The sequence below is a fragment of the Amblyomma maculatum genome, chromosome 3 (assembly GCF_055883805.1).
Source record: "Amblyomma maculatum isolate TAMU_Amacu chromosome 3, ASM5588380v1, whole genome shotgun sequence".
Taxonomy (NCBI): domain Eukaryota; kingdom Metazoa; phylum Arthropoda; class Arachnida; order Ixodida; family Ixodidae; genus Amblyomma; species Amblyomma maculatum.
The window spans coordinates 168,746,033-168,767,385 of NC_139346.1; the positions used below are offsets into that span (position 1 = coordinate 168,746,033).

General features: G+C 50.2%; 1 protein-coding gene across 5 annotated transcripts in view; it reads right to left on the reverse strand.

The window, feature by feature from the left end:
- Positions 1–1,899: 1,899 nt before the first annotated feature.
- LOC146196828 (uncharacterized) overlaps positions 1,900–21,353 on the reverse strand; it is a 303,939-nt gene continuing 284,485 nt past the window's right edge. For all 5 annotated transcript variants that reach the window (XM_084598554.1, XM_084598552.1, XM_084598553.1 and 2 more), the window contains 5 exons: positions 17,634–21,157; positions 14,871–15,187; positions 5,636–7,623; positions 3,185–3,358; positions 1,900–2,236 (listed from right to left, as the gene is read on the reverse strand). In XM_084598554.1, coding sequence (XP_084454680.1) covers positions 2,189–2,236; positions 3,185–3,358; positions 5,636–7,623; positions 14,871–15,187; positions 17,634–20,677 — 5,571 coding nt within the window. In that variant the 5' untranslated portion in view covers positions 20,678–21,157 and the 3' untranslated portion in view covers positions 1,900–2,188. The remainder of the gene's footprint in view (positions 2,237–3,184; positions 3,359–5,635; positions 7,624–14,870; positions 15,188–17,633; positions 21,158–21,353) is intronic.

The window sequence follows — 21,353 nt, forward strand, 5'->3', positions numbered from 1 at the left end:
TTATGGCCACGGTGCATGGCGGACCGTTCGGGAAAGCCTTTTGCCCGATGGTTCTCAGTGTGTCGGTGGCCAAGAAGGGCCGAAATAGTCGCGAATCGATTACATGTGTACTCAGCAGCTCGATATTTTCTTGAAAGCAGAAGTCCAAAAAATTATTTAAAAATAACTGTCCCATAGCATGCCGGAAAAAAAAAAAATGAAATGGTAAACGATGGAAGGTGGTGCATGGTGTTTATTTCGTCACGGAAGAAAATAGACAGGAAACTTGCAAAACAGATTTAGTTGACAAGCTAGACGCTTGGGCATGTTGGTTAGACATTATCGGTGCCGCGCATATGCGACGAGGACTAGAGGAGACACAGACACGGCGCTGATCTTACAACCGACGTTTATTGAGGCTCTGCCTCTGTCCAAATACAACGGCGGACAATCTCGTACTCCCTACTCAGCTCGACTGGATTTTCTCTTCGCATGCCTAATTACACTGCTATTTTTATTCTACAATTTTTGGGTAACGTATACTAGACATCCGGACGGTACATCCTAGGTACTGCAACGTCATTGTGGAGAGTACGTACCCGTATGAAGGCTCCTTGAAGTTCGCTCTTCCGTTTGCCTTGACGCATTCTATAGGATGTACTTGGCGCTATCAGTTCTTTTATTTCTTTCTCGTTGACGTGAAATTAGGCGGGTTCCTGGCAGCTCTGGGATGCGGATTTTCCCGCGTCGTCATCCTTGTGCGGGCTCCTACTCTATACTCCCTTATTTTCATTTATAGGTGGGAGCACGCTTCAAGCATTGTGCTGAAGCACTTCATCTTCTCTGTCGTTTGACGACTCCCAGCACTTCCAGTACGCATGCAGTCAACGACAGAGCATTTCACAAATAAATGCGAGGGGCCCCTGACAATGAAATTGATATTGGTTTACAGGAAAGGAATTAAAGGCGCAATATCTGTCGCACTTTTTCCTGTGGACATCTGAACCGTGCCGTGCTGCAAGGGAATGGAGGATGATGGGAGTAAAAGCGGAAAGAGAGAAAGGGGTGCCGTAGTGGAGGGCTCCAGAGTAATTTCGACCGCCTGGTAATCTTTAACGTGCACTGACATCGGGCGGGAGGGTGATGGTAGGGTGGCTGGTCCTGGCCCTGATTGGGCTGGGATAGGTAGGTCACCGCCGCTAGCGGCGGGGGCTAGCCTACCACCGAATTTGTATTTGTTCTAGGCCGTCATTGCACCAGCCACCGCTTCGGTGGTGGACGACGGTTGTTGCGGCGCGCGTCTTTCTCTCCCTCTTCTTTTTCTTCTATTTTCTCTTCTGTCCGCACGAGGCAGCGGAGGTGGCTCAGCTACAGAGCCAGTAGCAGGCCCGTGCATTTTCTTTTCCTTCTTTCTACAGCCACAACAACTGACATCGCACAGTACACGGACAACTCTCCGTTTCGCCTGCACCGAAACGCGCAGCAACCGGTGGTCGTGTTCGAACCCGGGAACTCCTAAAGGGGCTTTAGGGAACTCCGGCTTCAGTAGCCGGGCGCAGATATCAGCCAAACTGCAATAGCTTTCACAAGCAGAGTGACAGTCTCACAGGCACATGAAATTGCTCCTCATGTACACAGCTTACACATCATAGCAACCAAGTTCTGAGGGAATAAAAAGAGATCTCTGATCCAATTTGTTCTCACCTCGCAGCTGCGCATGGCAGAAGCGAAATGAATACTCCATTACAAAAAAAAAAAAAAAAAAAAAAAAAAAAAAGAACAAGGCGTGAACGTTTAAAGTGGACAAGTTCCACATACACAGGAGGCGTGTTCATCCCTTGAGAAATGTGCTCTAGGGTGTAGAGTCAACCGCGTGACGGATACATGAAAACGAAATCAAGGCAGTCCAAACACACCGCATCATGCGAAAACATAAGTTTATTAGGAAATTTAGAGAAAAGGGGCGGGGATGGGGAGACACAAAGAGATGAGCCCACCGACAGAGGTGTCGAAAAATGTGGTATAGTACAAAATGGGCACTTCCATCAAAATGAAAGATGACCGATGCGCGCTGCTGAGAAAAAAAAAAAAAAAAAAAACTTCCCCGAGTCACAAAGAAAATGAGAAAAGGGAGAAAAAAAATCAAAATGACAATAATTAATTTTTGACACAAGCCCTCCTCCGCTCAATGTGTCGAGTGGTCGACCCTTCAATTCTTCGTCGGCGCTTGAGACTTCAGCTTGCTCCAAAGTTTGTGCTGAGGGAAAAGGACAAAAAAGGAAAACAACACATATAGAGAATTTCCATCGCCACATTTATGGCACAGCTCTACTACATAAGACAAAATAAAAATAAAAACAACGGGGGGGTTGCTCTGGTTTCCTTTTTCGCTAGGATCCGAGCGAAAACAAGACTTCCGGACACTTCAGAACCATTATGACACTCTTGACTTGGCCTTTACCAAGCGTGAATTAGAAACGCTTCAATGGAGTGAAAAAAGAAGGAACTTCAGATCGTGTGATAAAACTCACTGTCACAAACTGCTCAAAGGTCAGGGCAGATAAAGAACATTCGATACTCAAGAGACAAGAACATTCGATACTCACGAGACACTGCCATTATCAGCCCCAGTACCTCTCATAGCTTCCCCGTACCTGCTGGAGCTCTAGGCTTCACTCACATTCGGTGTATGACTAATGCGCCTCAGCGAAGCAAGGCGAACTTTTTTCTCAATCTCGCCAAAATATTTAAGACAGTTGACAACTTAACTCCGCGTTTCAAGTACAGCCTTTCTCCTAAACATGTAGCTCTATGGACTCCCTTCTAGAGTCGTACAGGGCTTCCTCCAAACATTCGAAGGGAGTTACTCTCTCAAGCAAGATATTTCGAACGTGGTGATGGTGTAAACAGCGCTAACACAGGACGGAGCAGAACACAACATAGGCGCTCCAACTGTGCTGTATTCTGCTCCGTCCTGTGTTAGCGCTGTTTCCACGCTGCGTCTGTGTTGTGTTCGTGCTCTGTCCTGCGTTAGCACTGTTTCCGCCATGATCGTAAACAAACAGGCCTGATTCTCCACTCTTCTGAATATTTTGAACATTGCCAATATATAAGTAATCACCGTGCATGCCTTTCAAGTAAGCACCGTTCGCTTATAACTCTTCTGCTGTGCATAGCTGGATAATTAATTGACAAGCTCGCTCACCTGGCATTGCTCGCTGCAAAACGTTTGCGTCCGGCAGCAGCTGCAGACGAACTTGACTCTCGGGTCCCCACAGGTGGCGCACGCCAGCCCAGCTTGGAGCCAGGGCAGCTCGTGTGCCGACAGCTTTGGTTGCAGAGAGAGTAACTCGGTGGGCAGGCCAGCCTGCATGCCGCCCTGCGGGGAATGGGGCGGAGAGAGCGTAAGGACGCACGCGCAGCAAATTCCTAATCGAACATTGTGCACACAATCGCATTGGCAGGAATCCAATGGAAACTTAAATCATTTCCCTGCTGAGGTATTCGTGATACCGTGATGTCCTTGGGAATCTGAAACTATGCACATTTCTCAGCAGTGACGAGCAAACATTTACTCTCACGGCTGCAGCACTCTTCTTGGTTAGGTATACATGGTTTACCAGTTGCGCATGAACAGAAATGGCATTGTGTGGTGAAGATACCCAGGTGGTCGAAATTACTCCGCAGCCCTCCACTACGGCTCCTCTTTCTCTCTTTCCACTTTCACTCCCACCTTCCTCCCTTCCCTTACGGCGTGGTTGAGGTGTCTACACAAAACAAGTGAGACAGTTATCGCGCCTTTTCCCCTTCCTATAAATCAATCAATCATTGTGTGGTGGTAGTACGTTACGGCAGGGTATGGCATGGTGTGGTGCGGTATGGTATAGTACGGAACTGTTCGGTACAGTATTAGAGATGTTTAGTTTAGCGCTACCGCGCGACTGTCAGCACGCATGCGCAGATCACTCCGAGGGCCCATTCCTGTCAAATTCCGGCGGGCTACGCACGCAGGAACCAATCAGCGCGTGCTGTGCTGATGGCGCGCGGTAGCGGTAGACGGTCGCGGTATGCGACAGCTGTAAACTAAATGTCTCCATTGGTTATGTAGATTTTAACATCCCAAAGTTAGCACGAGAAGTCTGGGTGAATTTGATCACATCGATTCCGTGTACTAACACATGCGAGTCATTGGTTTTCGCTTCAATTGAATTGCCGCCACCGACGCCGAAATGATCCCGACACCTCGGGTTGAGCAGCCGGACACCACCACATGTTGAACTACGATCTCTCTGGTGTCAACATGTGCGGTGTGCTTTTATTACCCCCTCCACTGATTTAAAAGTGAAGTTATGCTCTGCTTCAAAATGATTAAAAAAAAATACTTTTTTTTCCCCGGCCGCTTGATTTAACAGCGGTCGAGCACGGCTGCTCGAAAGAGTAATGAGTCCCTCGTGAATTTTTCTTTCCGGAAACAAGCATAAATCTTCCTTAGACAACACGGATCGAGCACCTCTGGAGATAGCAGCCATATTTATTACTATCCGCCAGCATTCAGGGTCCGCCGACCACTACGTAAATTACACGGCGCATTTAAGTACGCGAAGAGACAAAGCGCAAAATTACCAGTTTCATTTCGAGCTATTCGACATATTCAGTGGAGTGAGGAGGAACTGGAACAGGACGAACACATTTAAATTCCGGTGACTCCAAATTTACATTAAATTCTGCACCTCCGCAACTAGAAGTTCTTCTCACGCAGTCTTTATACCTACTTGAGACAGGATTTGTTTTAGAAAGTAAAAAATCCGGAGTTATTTTCAGCTCAATGTCTTTTCCATGCAATGTTTTGTACCAGTAAGTTCGTTCCGCCTACCGTTAAATGTGCACTCTGCGCTGTTTAGCCTCTTGTGATTAGTTAGGTACCGTTTTCCACGCTATAAACGGTGTACTATTCGGGCTCCGTGATTCAGCCGCTAGGCTACTAGCCGGAATGCGTGAATTCAAACCCAGCCGCGGCGGCTGCGTTTCAAAGGAGGCTAGATTGACGCAAAAGGCCTGCGTATGCAGTACGACGTCAGAGCACGATAAAGATCCCCAGGCGGCCTATATTAATCAGGAGCCTTCCAGTACGGCGCATCCGCTCGTATCTCGAGTTACATCTCGACTTTAAACCCTACATTTTACCCAATACCGTATTGTATATGGTACCAGAACCAAACGCGCTTGAAAGTAGGTCTAACTAAAGCAGTAAGTTGAAGGGGGCCGCATGCAGTCAATGCATTGATCTATATATAGAGGAGTTTAGCGAATAGAAAGCAGATAAATCGAGAGTAAAGAATACCCATAGATGGTTACAGTTTATTTTAGGCAGTCACGGAAACTAGCAGCAATCTTTAATCAAGCCACCATTATGAGGCTACGAGACAAGAAAAGTACCGCTTCAGATGGCGCGGCCAGGATACTAGCTGCTCAATGTGTATTACGATCATAGATGCACATTACTGCCAAGCGCTCTACCTGAAGTAAGCGATGTTGGGCGGGCGTGTATCATCCATCTGATGGTAACTGTGGTGCCATCATAAAGTACGAGTTCGTCATAAGCGTAGTTCACCTCAAGAGTTGTAGAATTGCATGCATAAAAGCAGCGTCCACTCACCGCGCTCTCCTTCTGCTGCAGCAGGTGACCGATGTGCTCCCACGCGGTCGGCCTGTTTTTGGCTTGCTCGAGCAGCGCCTTCTGGTAGAGTTGCTGCTGTTGACTAGGCGGCAGGTTGTGCTTCATCTTCTCCAGGAGCGCGGACGCCTCCGCAGCCTCCTTGTTGATGCGGAGCTGCTGATACAGGTTGTACGCCATAGCCTGATTGTACATGTTGGCGGCCGCCGAGAGACCCCCTCGGCCTAGGGGGTAGCCACCGGCCGCTGCCGCCGCCGCGGCCGCATTCACGCCAGCGAGGGAGCTCCCTTGCCCAAGGGCCAGGTTAAACTCCTCCTGCTGACGTGCCACCTCGGCAGCCACATCCCTGGCATCCTCTGGTCTTCCCGGCACCGCGGCCTCCGCAAGTCGCCGGTGTGTGGGCCTGGACGGGGTCTCACTCGCGCTCACCATGGAGGAAGGCTCGTGCCGGGATATAGACGGGACGCCACCCGCATGCTGCTTGGTCACGGAACTGGGCACCGAGGCAGCCTTGAGCAGTGCGGCCGTCGAAGAGGTCGACGCGTACTCTCGAAGCATCTCGCGCTGTAGGTGGTGCGGCAGGCCGGCGGCCAACGAAAGCGGCGACCCGTTTTGCGCGTTCCACCAGCCCGAAACCGCAGCGGCAGCGGCGGCCGACGCTGAGGCTGCGGGTGGGCCAAGGGCTGAGCTGGTGGCACTCCGGGAGGCTGCAGTCTGCGCCACTGGACTGGCAGCAGGAGTAGCAGATGGCACTGGTCCTTTCGGTAGTAGAAGTCTGGGCGGCCTCTGCCCCGACGAAGTGGACGAAGAAGAGGACGGGACGCTGAAGGCCGACTTAGAAGGCGTCGCTGTCACCGGCCTCGGTTGCCTGCTGTCGCGTGGGGAAACCGAGGACCGTGCCGTCACCGGAGAAGAAGAAGGTGCGGCGCCCCTGTCGTAGGGTAGAAGTCCTCGGCCAGGAGGCTCGCTTTCCGGGGTAGAGTTGGTCCGCAGTCGATGGGAAGATGCTGTGGCGAGCAACGGGATGGGCAATGCCGGAGGCTGCTGCTGCTGTTGCTGTTGCACAGCAGGCTTTTTCTGGAGAGGAGCGTCGCCTTCTGACGAGAAGCCACCCAGCGACGTGAGGTCTGTGGTCGCAGTGGCTGCTTGCGCCACAATGCTCGGAACATCCGTGAAGCCCGGACTCTCACTGGACTCGCCGGAACTGGACTCGGTGCCGAAGGCCCGTATAACGGAGCAAATGCCCGGGTACTTGCTCTCGAGCTGCTTGAGTGCGTCTTCCTTGGCCGTCCTCAGACTGCTTATGCAGGCCAATTCCTTCTCTTTGTAAGTGGCCAGGATGGTCAAGTGGTGAATTTGCTTTTTCAGCTCAACGATCTTGGACTCCAGCGTGCTCATGCCAAGCTTGTTCTCCGGGAAACTCATCGGCGGCACGGATGCCATGTTGGACACCTTCGCCATTTGGGAATGCTGTTGTTGCTGGTGGTGCTGCTGAAGCTGCTCTTGATGCCTCGCGGTGAGACGGGCGTTCAGGAGGGACTTGGCTTCGGTAACGATATCCGTGTCGCGCGCTCGCTTGGGAGAGTCTTTGGTCGTTTCGGCCGAGCCGCGGGCGTTGCGCGTGTCCAACAAGGCTTGCACGGGAGACGAGGCAGCGCTGCTATCGCTTTCCTTTGGTTTCCGACTAGGGTCAAGCAACAGCCGCTGCAGGATAGAATCTGACGGAGGCTCTGAGCTGCAGGTTCCCGCAGACTGCGGTCCGCTCGCGCTGCTGTCAGAGGCGTGGGCTCGCCTGTCGCGCTCCCTGGAGCGGCCGTCGTCTTCGGTAGGCGGGCCAGTTGAGTGACGAGAAGATGAGTAGTTGATAGGAGAGTTGCAGGATACCTCTTCCGAGGCTGACTGACTAGCGGTGGCCATCTGCGGTTGCACCTTGCCCACGGGAATGTCCGCTTTCGCTCGAAAGGCTTGCTCTGAAAAGAATAAAAAGAAAACTTCGTACGCCTGGCTCCGCCACGCACACTTCGCGGATAGGGCAAAGAGGCAAAATGCCCACAAACAATATTTGATCACAGAAAAAAGGTTCTATGCCTCAGCTCGGCACGAACCTACACCTGGAGTCATCGTTTATGGGCTTGAGTCAGGGGGCACCAGTAAACTGACGCGATAGTAAAGTTGTCCGAAGTTTCAGCCGTATACAGCCGCAAATCCACTTTCTGCCCTTGGAGAGAGGAACCGTGAGCACAGCTCAACTAGGTTATCCAGCCTGAATAAGCAGCTTTTATCGCCACTCGTTGACAGAGCGTGCGATAAGTGTATTTGCTTGGCGTGCAGGTCGGACAACCCTTTCGCAAGCAGCTGCCGATCCTGCCAAGCTGTCTGTCCAAACGCGGGAGGGAAACTTCCATCGCGCAAGCAAATGAGGTGAACCTTGAGAGAACATTTACTTCTCATAGCATTTTATAATTAATATCTCAGCACTAAACGCCCCTGAGAGGAGGGCGCGTCCGAGCAAGCACTTAACACGCAATATGAGATTATACGTACCACGTTTCTAGTTATGCAACTTGAACGTACACTGCACGTTGCGCAATGACGTGTTCGTCGCGTTTTTAAGCCTTTAATGGCTCATGCTGCCGTGGGCAAAGTGTGTCCCGCTTTTCAGGCGTTCTGATTGGCCGAGGCGGGATGCGTTCTGATTGGCTGAGGCGGGATGCGTCCTTGCCATCTGCAATGCCACACTTGAACGCGCGCTCTGTGAAAAGTGGCTGTTCCTGGCTCTGCGGGGCTGGGACTGGTAGGTCAACGCCGCTTGCGGCAGGGGCTAGACTGTCACCGAATTTTGCGGCGGCTGTCGCGTAGCGTTCCTTGGCGCGCTTTCAAATGTGGGATTGCAGATGGCTGAACGCTAGAGAAAATGAGATTTCTGGATGAAAGACGCAGTATTGGTCACACTTTCTCCGACAAGTGTGCGTTTGGGTGGTACGCCAGCGATCCTATCGCGTGGCGTTCCTTGGCGCGCATTCAAGTGTGGGATTGCAGATGGTAGGAACAATAGACAAGAAGAGACTTCAGACTTTCGCTTTTCGCTGCTTTAGTCGATAAAATACCTCGTAATGTTTTTAGCGAAAACTACATTGGCCACGAACGAGGAGTTCCGCATGGTGGGAGGCGCAGAGCCGTTGCTTAGCAACCACCGCAGCTGGTGGACGCCGCGCACTTGCCGCGTCATCTGGCAATTAAGAAGCAACCAGAACAAGATATCTCGTCTTTAATGCAACGATAACATAGCTAGACGTAGTGAGTAGCGCATCTTCATTCTCCTTTTCTAGCGTGAGGATGTCAGTAGTGATGCTGATAGGCTAGTCAGCGGCGCATACTCAGCATTGGATATGATTGGATTGGATTGGACTAGATTAGATTGGACTGGATTGGATTTGGACAGGTTTGGATTGAATTAGACAGTATTCGTTAGATTGCATTTCACTGGAATTAACTGTACTTGATTGCACTGGATTTGATTAGACTGAATTGGTATGGACTGTATTAGATTAGATTAGACTGGATTACACTGGATTGGAGAGGAGACGGCAACCCAGCGCCAGGCACATATGCTTTCGTTACGAATATCCTGGCCTTTAGCTGAGCTTAAAACACGGCCAGTTTTCTGCCGCACTCGCGCAATATGCTACACTTACGAACAACATTTTGAAGACACACTACCGTACGCGTGTTTCCAGTGTCAAGCATCCCGACACGCTTCACTTTTTTTTTTTTTTTTTTTTCACGGGCTCATGTGACAAGCTTTAGCGGTCGGTTTGTGATTTGGGAATCCTTTCTTTTTCGGAACCAAGCCATCGAACCATATTCGTGGAAAGTTGTTTAGTCTAGTTCCGGCGCACCTTCGTCGTAACGTGTGGCGTCACTCCTGGCGCTATTCCGGGACGATGTTGAACGGAGGCTACCGTGAATAAAAACGAAAGCATTCAACGCCCAAAAAACGCCCGTCGCTCGGCCAGCGAGCAATGGCTCGATGGCTGGAGCAGTGGAAGCGTTACGGAGATGAGGCGCGCGAGCCAGCGCACCTCAGAGATATCGATCGGTGGCCTTGGCCGCTACGGGCGGTCACCTCGCGAGGCAGCGATACGGAGTGGAGGGGGGAGCGGTTGGGAAAGGCATATTCGTTCTCGGCGCGCTTAGGCCACGGCTGCGTACACACCTCACGCACACGTTGGCGTCGTTTGAAGAGCTGCTGCGCATCAGATGCAAGGAGAGCACGCGAAGACGGGCGAAACACGGAACGAACCGAGGAGGGAGGGCGTTTGGAAACGGCGTCGGGGTTTGGGAGCGCCGGACGCGCTGGTGATAAGCCAAATGTTACGCCGGCACGTACGCCGTAATTAACTACATTTACCCTCTGCTCACTTTATTGCCGCTTTCAGTCGGCGCAATGAAGCCGACGATGTTGTGGGCATACACGCTGGGAGGAGAGAACTAGATGCGGCTAACAACGTTTTTTTTTCACCGCAAGAGCACGCGCGAGCTCTTTCCTCACCTCGCTTTCGCCCCTACTCCCCCCAGTCCCTCGTAACGCAATACCGTACTCCTATGTAGCATCTCGCGAGGACTTTTATCGGATCTCGTTTCGGGCGCTGCGGAGTCCGACATGCTGCAATTTTTTTCAAATACGCGTAGCTTGTGCTTGTCGTTCACGCATCAATGTATAGAAAATATTTCAATATATACGCAACAAAGCAGCATGGCTTCTGTAGCTTCCGTTTTTTTTTTTGTTTTTGTTTTTCTTTAACATAATCAAATCTTAAATTAAATGTAAGCATGACGTAAGTACTTGCAGGATGAGCACAGAGTACTCTGTACGGGCGGCTGAAAGCCTTTGAGATTACTACATAAAAAAAAAAAAAAATCCCGACGCGCTGTTCTCCTTTCGTATTCCAGTATTATTTCGGTAATTACTTGGTCTCCGGGGCTTCGCGTGGCAATTATGTAAGATTATGGGTCATTGAAGACAATAAATGCATGAAGAATATTAATGACGCTTTACAACGCAAGGCTTAAACGTCTTCCACACAAAGTGTGTTACCTCTCTCCACACCCCAAGTGCCGTTCCTAATTTACAGATCGGTCGTCCTCCCAATATTAGATTATGTAACGATAATTTGAGTCGCATTTACCAAAACAAACACTAATACGATTGAAAAAGTACTAAAGGAAGATTGTTTATATATGTGTAGTAAAGTGCGCTGCTAAACAGGGCTGCTGTACTGCACATAACCGTGATGAATCACGTTTCATGACTTTATATATATATATATATATATTCTCAGGAATCGTAAAAGAGTGGAATAAGCTTACTAACGACAATGTTCAGCAGCGCTTTCTGCCATCGTTTACCGGGAGACTGTGTTCGCTATTGCTCAGCTATGTAACGTACCGCATTTATGATTAGCATCCTGTTCAGAATTATAAACCGTGATTCGAGGGACCAAATGTCAACCGTACTGTCACATCACTGCGTTTAAAGCCTTCAGGTGGCGATAAAGCGACGTCCCAGCTGCTCAAATTCCTTCGCATAATTTTTTTCTTGCCCTTCTTTATTGGATAAAGCTACGCTACGCCTTCGCTGTCAGCAAGCGGAACAGTATCACGAAATAAAGTTATGTTAGCATATACAGTTGTAAACTCTCTCCCCTCATTTTCTCTCCGGCTAAGCCGAATCCTGAACAGCGTAAACTGGGTCTCCTTAGCGCGGCGGCGGGTTAGAAATTTAAACGCACGCGAGAGTGACGCATGCGCACACAGCCCGCGACGACAACCGCTGCTGTTCTGGGCGAACATACGAAGTTCGAGGTGCTTTACGAGCATACCGTCCTCGCGGCGAGCCCGCGTCATCCAAATGGAAAAATGAAAACCAGAGGTGCCATTGTATCCGGGCCATCCCTTGTCTCGCGTCACTTATGGCCCCGCAAACAGCTCAGCCTAATATCAGAAGCGTCACAAAGACTTTCAGAAGGGGGCCTCCCGACACAGAGGGGAGAAAAAAAAAGTAAATGGATATATAGCGGTGCGAGTGTGTGCGGTGTTTCCGGAATTCTTCGCAGTAAATCAGTCTTCCTGTCACACTGTTAATGACACGGACGCAGTTTACGCTGGCGGGTTTTTTATCAAACAGCCCGCGGTGGGCGTATCTCGCCTGTTTTGTTTTTTTCTCCCTTTACCCATCCGCAACAAAGGCGAGGTATGATCCACAGGAGCGCGAATCGAACATCGGAGTGCAAAGCGAGACACGAACAGGACGATGATCGAAGTCCCGTTGTACAACGCGCAGACAAAAGAAACTGAACAGAGCACAGCGATAGCTTCAGCGGCTTTCCAGCGTCGTAACGGCGACCGATGCATCGAAGACTTGCTTTTCTATTCCTTGACTGTGCGACACAGTGGAAGAGCCTTGCGACTGCAGAGCCTACTGTTGACTCGCTAGTAAATGCTGTGCAAAGTTTGCAATTTATACTTCCTCACGCAATACTTAAAACTGCTCAGATTAAAACGGCTCAGGAAGCGTTTCGTCATGAAGACGATCTCTGCAAAGACGAAGAAACAGAAGAGCTAAACTACGCGACGCTACAGAGTATTTAACTGATTACATTCAGGCCGGCTGCACTGCGTTCGTCAAAAAATAATAATAATATTAATAAAGTAAGCCAAGTGAGAATTGCTCAATACGCTCAGTCAGTTAACTAGGAGAAATCCAAACGCAAATAATACGAGTCATCACAGTGAGCGGAGACAGAAGAAGCCGTATCACGGGAGAGGATAGGACGTCACTTTCTCGCCCGCCGCCAAGACATTCTCGTTGCGCTGTTACCACCGGCTGCCAGTGCAAACCTCTGTGACGGAACAATAAATGTCGCATATTTTAGGGACGTAGTGACGTTCAGTCCCGGAATCGCCACTCCATGTCGAAACTTGGGTATTCTTGCACGCTTTCGTTACTTTCGACCAAAGCACATTAAATTACTCTAATACAACGTGTGGTTAACGTATGGTTATTTAGTATGGGGAACAACGACTGACACAAACCTGTCCAAAATCTATCGACTGGAAACAAAAGCTGTAAGAATCAGTTCTAATGAATCCAATGACGCACACACAGAACCTATATTTGATGACCTTATATTAAAACCATTACCGAACCTGTTCAACGCAGTTCTATTAAAGCGTTATCATGCTTATCGCATAAATAGTGACCATTTCCTTGAAACACTTGCGACCCTGACTCCAGTTGAAAAAACCTGTGGCATACGAAGCTGTCAGGCTTGGAAGATTCCCCATACCCGTACCAACTACGGTCGCCAAATGTTGATGTACAGCCTTTATCATAAGTTTACAGCCCAGAGGCTTTGCTTTTAAGCCGTACAATATATTACTTCTGTAATAATCGTGGAAGTCCTAGCCACTGAAGAGGGTAGAACGAAACATCTTCTTGCCTTCAGCAAGTATGGAAACCTGAGAATGCATTATGAGCCACATAGTATTGCTCAGAAGTAGACCCCCTGGGCTGTAAACTTTTGATAAAGGCTGTACATGCTACCACAAGCTCTTAATTCCACTGGTAATACGTCCAGCTATTCTATACAACAGTATATGCCATCAAAATATCTTTAACACGTGCAATTTTGTACCACCCAATATTAGTCTTATCACCTAAATGTACTTTTGCATATATATAAAGCCATCGGTATGCTTATAATGGTTTTTCCTTGTTTTGTTGCGTTTTTGTCCACTGGTGTATTGCTCTGTAAGCGGGGTGCTAGCCTTTGTCAAGCCATCGCAGGCTTTTTGCTGCACCCTGGTAGCATGACGAGTAGTGTAATCAGTGTTGATGCTAAATGAAATTATTTGTATTTGTAATTTGTATTACGTAAATGATCGAGAAACATGCTTCATTCTTATCACTGCCTCATCTGCATAACAACATTACACGTTACTCGATGTTTTCTTATCTTTACTGCCTCCAATATTGTTACTGCCTCCAATATTGTTACTGCCTCCAATATTGTAGAAGAAAAAACAAGCTGACCTGAAAGGCCATGTTTCGAAGTCACGTTATTCCGTTCCAACTTCAGATGAATTTAAACGCAATTAAAAGACAAAGCTGCCGTGAAACGACAAATTTAGCACAAAAAACTGCAGCCTATAGGCACACATAACAAGAGGAGAACCAAATACCGCAGCCAGCGCCTAATGAGTGGTTTTATCGAATTAAGCAAATGGAAGCCTATATTTCTGCCTGTTTGCAGTGAAGCCAGTCGCTACAGAACGCCGTCACTGAACGTTTTTTCTATATGTTGTAACGACCTGTTCTTTCCGCTAGGCTTAGACCTTCCGCAAATATATCCACACCACTGTTTGCAGACACCCTGGAAGCTTAAGACCAAGACCTAGGATTTTTGTTGTTCTAAAGAACAGCGTGAGCAAGTGCACCAGCACATGCGAATGTTATGCAAATTGCCCGTTTTGTAGATTCGAATGCAGGGCATGAAGCAGTTTACAAGGGCTGATAAATACTGGAACTGAATTTGTTTTCATATGCTTGTTGTGCGGTTCCTTAAATCAGCCTGCAGACAGCCAGAACGACAACGAATCTAGAAGCGTCTATATAACAGCGCGGTTTACAGACGCCTAGAAAGGGTTGGGTAACTATGAAGTAATAGCTGCCGTTCGGCTGTTTAACCCGAAACGGAAACGAAATGACGAGGAAGTATACGTTAAGCTCTGTTTTGATGCGCGCATTGCCGGTCGAGCTGGTTGGTTGGTTGGTTCACAGGAAGGGAAAGGCGCAGTATCTGTCACACTTGCTCTGTGGACACCTGAACCGCGCCGTAAGGGAAGGGAGGAAGGTGGGAGTGAAGGTGGAAAGGGAGAAAGGGGAGCTAGTTCATGATTTGCCGGCAAAAGGACCGGCGGAAAGCCAGACGCAGGACAAGAAGGTAAACAAGCACATTGCAGTCAGCCCGCTTCAGCAGCGGTGTGCGAGTTGCTTCTTCTGCATGGTCTTGCGTCTTGTAAAGAATTTTATTCTGTTAGCAAGTTCCACGCAGCGGATGTGTCCTTTGCTCAGCATCGTTGAGCAAAGGACATGCAACCGAAAGTGGGTGTGCCGCCTCGAGCTCGTAAGATTAAAAACGTGGCTCTTGCTCACCTTTCAAGGACAAGTCTAGAGGCTCCAAGCCCAGTGCGTGGCCGAAGCTTACTCGGCTCGCGACGGTTAAGTCGTTGGGCTCCTCCTCGACCACGATGACTTCGGGTGACGGGGCCGCCGCAGGTGATGTAGGCAGCGACGCCGGCCACGGGTGCGGGCCTGTCCCATGATGAGCTCGGGATGGCGGAGCAGGCGACAGGGATGTTTTGCGATGACTTACTGATGATGATCTGTGCTCTGTGTTCAGCGTGGCACTTTCGCCGGCAGCGGAAGTGGAGCCGTCGCAAGCGCTTGGAGCAGCCGGCGAACCGCGGACGCTGCGCAAACGAGCGACGACAGTGAGCTGTATTCGGATAAACCAGCGTACTTTGATAACGGTGCGATATCCCCCCGAATGGCAGCTGGTCGACGGCTGATTAAATCTCCACTTAAACAGCTAGTTTCCCCGTCGGACTCACAGATCCAGCGGTCCACACTCAAAAACGGAGACGGCCAAAGCACGGCTTCAACCTGTAGATATACCAGCGAAAACTTTATTAAGCATGGTTTTGCATGGTTTAGCAAGGTTGTACACTGTTCGGCGGTTTCAATTAAGGAGATGCTCTTTCACTGCACCATTTCGCTCTGCGATTTTTTTTAAATATAATAATAATAATAATAATAATAATAATAATAATAATAATAATAATAATAATAATAATAATAATAATAATAATAATAATAATAATAATAATAAGCTCCGCGGGGTGGCGCAGTGGTTAAGGTGCGCGACTACTGTTCCCAAGGACGCGGGATCGAATCCCGGCCTCGGCGGCTGCTTTTCGATGGAGGCGAAAAGCAAGGCGCCCGTGTGCTGTGCGATATCAGTGCACGTTAAAGAACCCCAGGTGGTCGCAATTTCCGGAGTCCTCCACTACGGTGTCTCTCATACCCTGAGTCGCTTTGGGACGTTGAAACCCCCAAACCAAACCAAATAATAATAATAATAATAATAATAATAATAATAATAATAATAATAATAATAATAATAATAATAATAATAATAATAATAATAATAATAATAATAATAATTTGGTTCATATGAAAGGAAATGCGCATTATCTGCCGCACTTGTTCCGTGGACACCGCGCGCCCTAAGGGGAAGGAGGAAGAGGAGAGTGAAAACGGAGAGAGAGAGGGTCTACGGAGTAATTTCGACCACTGGGTTCCTTTGACGTGCACTGACGTTGCAGAGCACACGGGCGCCTCTCCGTTTTGATCCCTCCATCGAGACGCAGCCGGCGGCGGTCGGGTTCAAACCCGGGTACTGCGGTACAGTACTCGGCCATCTTAACCGACTACTGTACCGCATGTTTAAGTTCGTTTTCGGGGAAACAAAGTAGCAATATGCCATTCTCTCATTTTTCGGTGGACACCTACACTTAATAAGGTCAAGGTCACATCGCCTTTTATTCTCCACCACCCCCACCGCGGTTTTTCAATATTTAAGTTAAACTTTGTTTTGGGGTAAAGGAAGGCACAAGTATTTATCTCTTCACTCGAGGTCATTCGGACCCAGCGAGACGAAATCGGAAGTTACACCCCGAGTACTAGCATTTTCGTTCTAGAAGAGACCGCTTTTGCCGCTGATCTGCTACAGCTGTTGGCGTCATTCAAAAAGACGCCACAGAATAGCTCTTGCATGTGTGTCCAATGTTGGAGGATGTAAAGGGGGTAACAGAGCAAAGAAATTATGGTAAGAATAAGGGCACTGAAACCAGCCCTCTACATTGAGCGTTATTGTAGCTAAAATCAGGGACCACCGTTTTCACGCTAGCAGCGGGTGCCGCTGCATGGGAAAAATGGCCAGCCTTAAACTCTACGTTAAATATGTTTTCCTGCCAAAGTCTAGATCAAAACATGAAAGGACACAACTGTGCCGCTAACCCCTCTAAGTGGAGCCAGTCTCAGCAGACTTCCTGGACCACAGATGACTGCCCACACTAAATAACGCACTCTCCCACCTATACATACCACCAAACATTAGAAAAAGGCACATGAACAACAACATTCTTAGGAGGCAGGTAAATTATGGGGTTCGCAGCTACAACATACTATATGGCGACACCGTTTGGAATAAAGAAGGAATCTAATAAAGGCACTGCTGGAAATTTAGAATGTCCATGAAACTGCACCATAATCCTCATAACATATCCACTTCAGCTATCCCATTACAAATAAAATATTTTCACCTCATCGAAAATATATCACTAAGCTATATCACTTAAGCTGCGGCGTTACATCGTATCATCAAAAATATCCTTATAACGACCTTTAATATATATTCACATGACATCAATCGTTCCATGCCCTAATGGAGAAATACACAGCTTGTACTGGCTCATCCCGATTCATTTCAGTAATGAGCAAGCAAAAAAATCAGCCACTTAGTAGGATTAAATGTAAAGTAAATGTACCGAAAATGAAAAGAACATCACTATGCGCACCAGAAAATAAGTCGAATCAAGCATCCTCTCTACAATGCACTTACGTAACAGATCGCCCGACCGCATACTACAGTAAGTCCATGTCAACGGCATAGTTACTGCCTTCGCTGAGTCCACCTTGCTAACAGTCAGTTCCCACACATAGCTGATCCCTTTTGTTTTTATTTCCAAGCCTGTTGCAACGATTTCCACCGGTACTCGAATTAGGTTAATGTTTTCTGCTGCTTTTTTTTTTTTCTCTCTTCTCGCAGATATCAAAGCGTGAAAACCGACTCACCTGAGCGCCGCCGGCGGTGATCTGAGATGAGCCGGAGAGGCCGCTTCCGCTGCAGACGCGGCGGCGGCGGCGGGAACGACACCGGTCGCCTCCAATGTCCTGGCGTCGTCGCCTTCGTCCCGACAAACGACACCCGTGTCCACGGTCGCCTTTTCGGATTCACACACTGCACTGCGCGCCGGGCTCGCAGTCGGCTGGCGAGGAGACCGCTGCGACGCGTGCACAATGGAAGAGTCTAATTCACTCCTGGCACCGGCGGCGCGCGCCTTGTCCGCCGAACAGTCGTTAAGCCAGGCACCATCACGACACTCACTAGGCGCTGCTGACGGCGGCACGCCATGGCAAGAGTCGTCAGTATCACAGATCACCAATTGCGACTCGCCGTCATCGTCGTCGTCGTCAATCACATCGTCACCCACATTGGTACGTTCGTCAACTTGCGCGTAATCCGGCTGCGCCAGCCTTTGCCGCACACGCGTCTCACCACAATAACTGCCACCGGTGTCCAACGCAAGGACGCCTTCGCGCGTCGGGACATCGTCACGATCACCGTTTCGCGCCAACGCGAGGGAACTGAGTTCACGGGGTGCGGTCGTCACGCTCGCTTCCATGTAGCCCAGCTTGGGGGGTTCGCAGGATAAATAAATATTGGAACTCAACGATGCAGAGGAACTCTGCTCGACTAGCACTCGCGCTTTGTCACCAGCACGACCAGCCGCAACACCGGCAGGTCGGGAGTCGCCAGCCGCGATGCTGGCCGCGTCCTCGTTGCTCGCTGCGAGGTCCATGTCCTGGGAGCCACCGCAGGCCAAGCTCATGGCGTCCGCAGAAGACTCCGTGTTGGAACTGTCCATGTCCGAAGTAAGGTCCACAGACCGGCGCCGACGCTTGGAGTCTGGAACTGAGTCTTCAGCATCCCGCTCCCCAAGAATCCCTTTGTCCGGATGGTCGGTGCCGGCGGCGCGTTTCTTCTCCTGCTCCTTCTGGTAACAGGAACGCCTCCACTGACTCCTGGTAAGCATCCGTTTAGTGGGCGACGTTTCGCGCTTCTTGTAGCGCTTGCGGGTGGCAACATTAGCTCCCTGCTTGGTCCTAGTTGTCATCGAGCCATGCTCCGAAGACGAACCCTGATCAGAACTCCCGCGCCGCCGTCGTTTTCTGGCTTCAACGGCACTATCATCGGGTAGCACCTTGCCGAAAACAAGCCCATCGTCATCACCGGCAAAGTCCTGACGTCTAAAGCCGTTAGATTCACAAAAGCTGCTGATGACATCTTTGATGTTGGCCTCCGAAAGCTTGGACGGTGTTTCAGTACCGGTCCTCACAACCCTGTCAACCACGTCGTGCAGCACTTGCTGAACTGTGAAATCGACGTCTTCCTTCCTACTGGCCACCTCCATGGCGGCCATCTGTGCTCGCCTCAGCGCGTGTTTCTTCTTAGCTCCCAGAGGGCGGCCTCTCTTGCGAAACTTCTTGCAATCAACGCTGACGATGGTGCCCTCCTGAACAGTGGTAAACACGGTGAAAATATTGTCGAGGCCACGGTCGGATGAGGGTGCGCCACGGCTGCTTGCAGGCGTGAGGGAATCAGCGGCTCGGTCGTTGCATTCGGAAATGTCGGCGCCGTTCAAGAGTGCAGAGCCGTCTCCTTTCCTGACGTCTTCAGTAACCGGTGGCTGCTCGCTTCGCAAGGCTGCGGACGATGAAGCATCCACGTTCTCCAACGTGTCATTGTCGACGGCGTCAACAGCGGGAACGCCCTCCTCCGTGTACTCTGCGCTGTTCGAGCGGGATGGAACGCCTGGTGACCACTGCAGCGCTTCAGTGCTGTCAGATTCGGCGTCTCTCTCGCAGCTGCTTCTTGCCTTCCGGTCCTCGGGCAACAACACGCTAGCACACTCGCTCGCTCCTAGCGTAACGTCACCACTGGTCTCGTCACAGGCCTCTTGACGGGGCGACGCAGGCTGCTTATCCGCAACGTCAGGGCCTCCTCGGGGCTCGGCCTGCCGCCGACCATTCGAAGCAGCGTCGGAAGCTTGTGGAGATGGCGAGGGCTCTGGTTCGGCCGGTGTGCGCAGTTGACGCTCCTCCTGAGCGCCGCTGTGGTCGCCGTCGTTACGACTGCCGTTGTCGTCGACGCAGCTATCTTCCTCCGCACGACGCGGCCTTGCCTCCGGATAAGAGGGTGAGACAGGAGCAGCGACATTATCAGCGCGCCCGTCATCACAATTCGCATTCACCACTGGTCCATGAGCAACAGCGTCGGCGAGGCTATCGCTCGCGTCTCGGGAGATATCGTCCGGCTTTATTATTAAGCTGTCACGCAGGGCGCACCCTTTGTCTGCGATAGCGCTCTTTTCGGCGGCGGCGTTGTTTACGGGCGATGCGAGAGATTCTTGATGCATTTTGTCCTCTGCGCTTGGCACTTGACACTTATCACTGACCTCAAAAGACCGGTCGCTCCCATTTGCCGGCATGCTGCCTTCGCCAGAGTCGCACGGTTCACTCATCTCAACGTCGTGCAGTGTCCTGTCCGGCTGGGAGGCCTCAGGGGAGCCGCGCTGGGCATGAGAGGAAGTGAAAGTTTGACTAGGTGCCCTCGGTACAGTGCACGATGCAAAGTCAGGCTGGTAGTTGAAGCCGTAAATGTCCGGGGCTGGCAGAACGACACGGAGCGGCGATACCGCCAAAGCACCTTCGGAATGCGTCGGAGTTTCGACCCTCTTCTGGGCTTTCTTGATGTCCGGCGGCGGCGGGCTTCTGTCCAGCCGTTCGCAATGTTCAGGCGGAGAGGAGGAGCGCTCGGCGTCGTCAGAAGATGCGTCAAGAGCTCCGTACACCTCGCGGTTTCTCCTGGGGTCGGTCTCAATGAGGAAGTTGATTATGTCAGACAACTCCTCGCTCTTGTCCGCCTCGTCGTCACTCCTGGGTTCTAGCTTCAGGGCCACTCTGGGCACGTTGCCCTTCGATGACTGCAAGAGGGCGCTACCCTTGCCTGTCTTGGTTTCGGTCGAGGGCCTCCGTTTGACGCCACCACGGGCCATCGCGGCCTGACTCCCGTGGGCCACATTGCATTGTCCTGGTCTCTTCGTGCTTAACGCCAACTTAGCCTCCACCGAGCCGCGAGAGAGGCCGTTGGCTGGGCCGACCTTGGGCAGCTTGAAGACCTTCGGTGATGCAAGGAGCGGAGAGTCGGAATCTAAGTCCCCGGTAAAGAGCAACACGAATTCTCCGGCAGCCTCCAGCACAGTTCACTCGCACCTTTTTCAAACGGGAGTGAGAAACGTGCTCGAAATGTGAGGGTGTGTTTGGTGGTAATGTACAAACAGCTTGCGCAATACAGCACAGTGTCGCTTTCTTATTTTTGAAGAAACCAACCCTTCTTACACCAACGACTGGCTGAGGTCAACGCAGGGTGACTGGATGAGTGCCACTCTTTCGGAGCATAAATAAACACTCATCTGAGCACCACGCTGAAACGTTGAAGGAAACGACCCCAACAGTGGCCTGGACCGTCGATGTTTCTGTAAACAAAAAAAAAATACCAAAAACAAAAATGAGACTATTACTTTTATTCTTCACACAGAAATTACACACATACGAGTATACTCAAGGATGTCCGGAAGAAGAGGGCTTAATGATGAGCTATTGTCACGTAAATGCAGAAGAAATCCATGTTGGAACATTAAACCCTTAAAAGCAAGGGACTGTATATTCCGG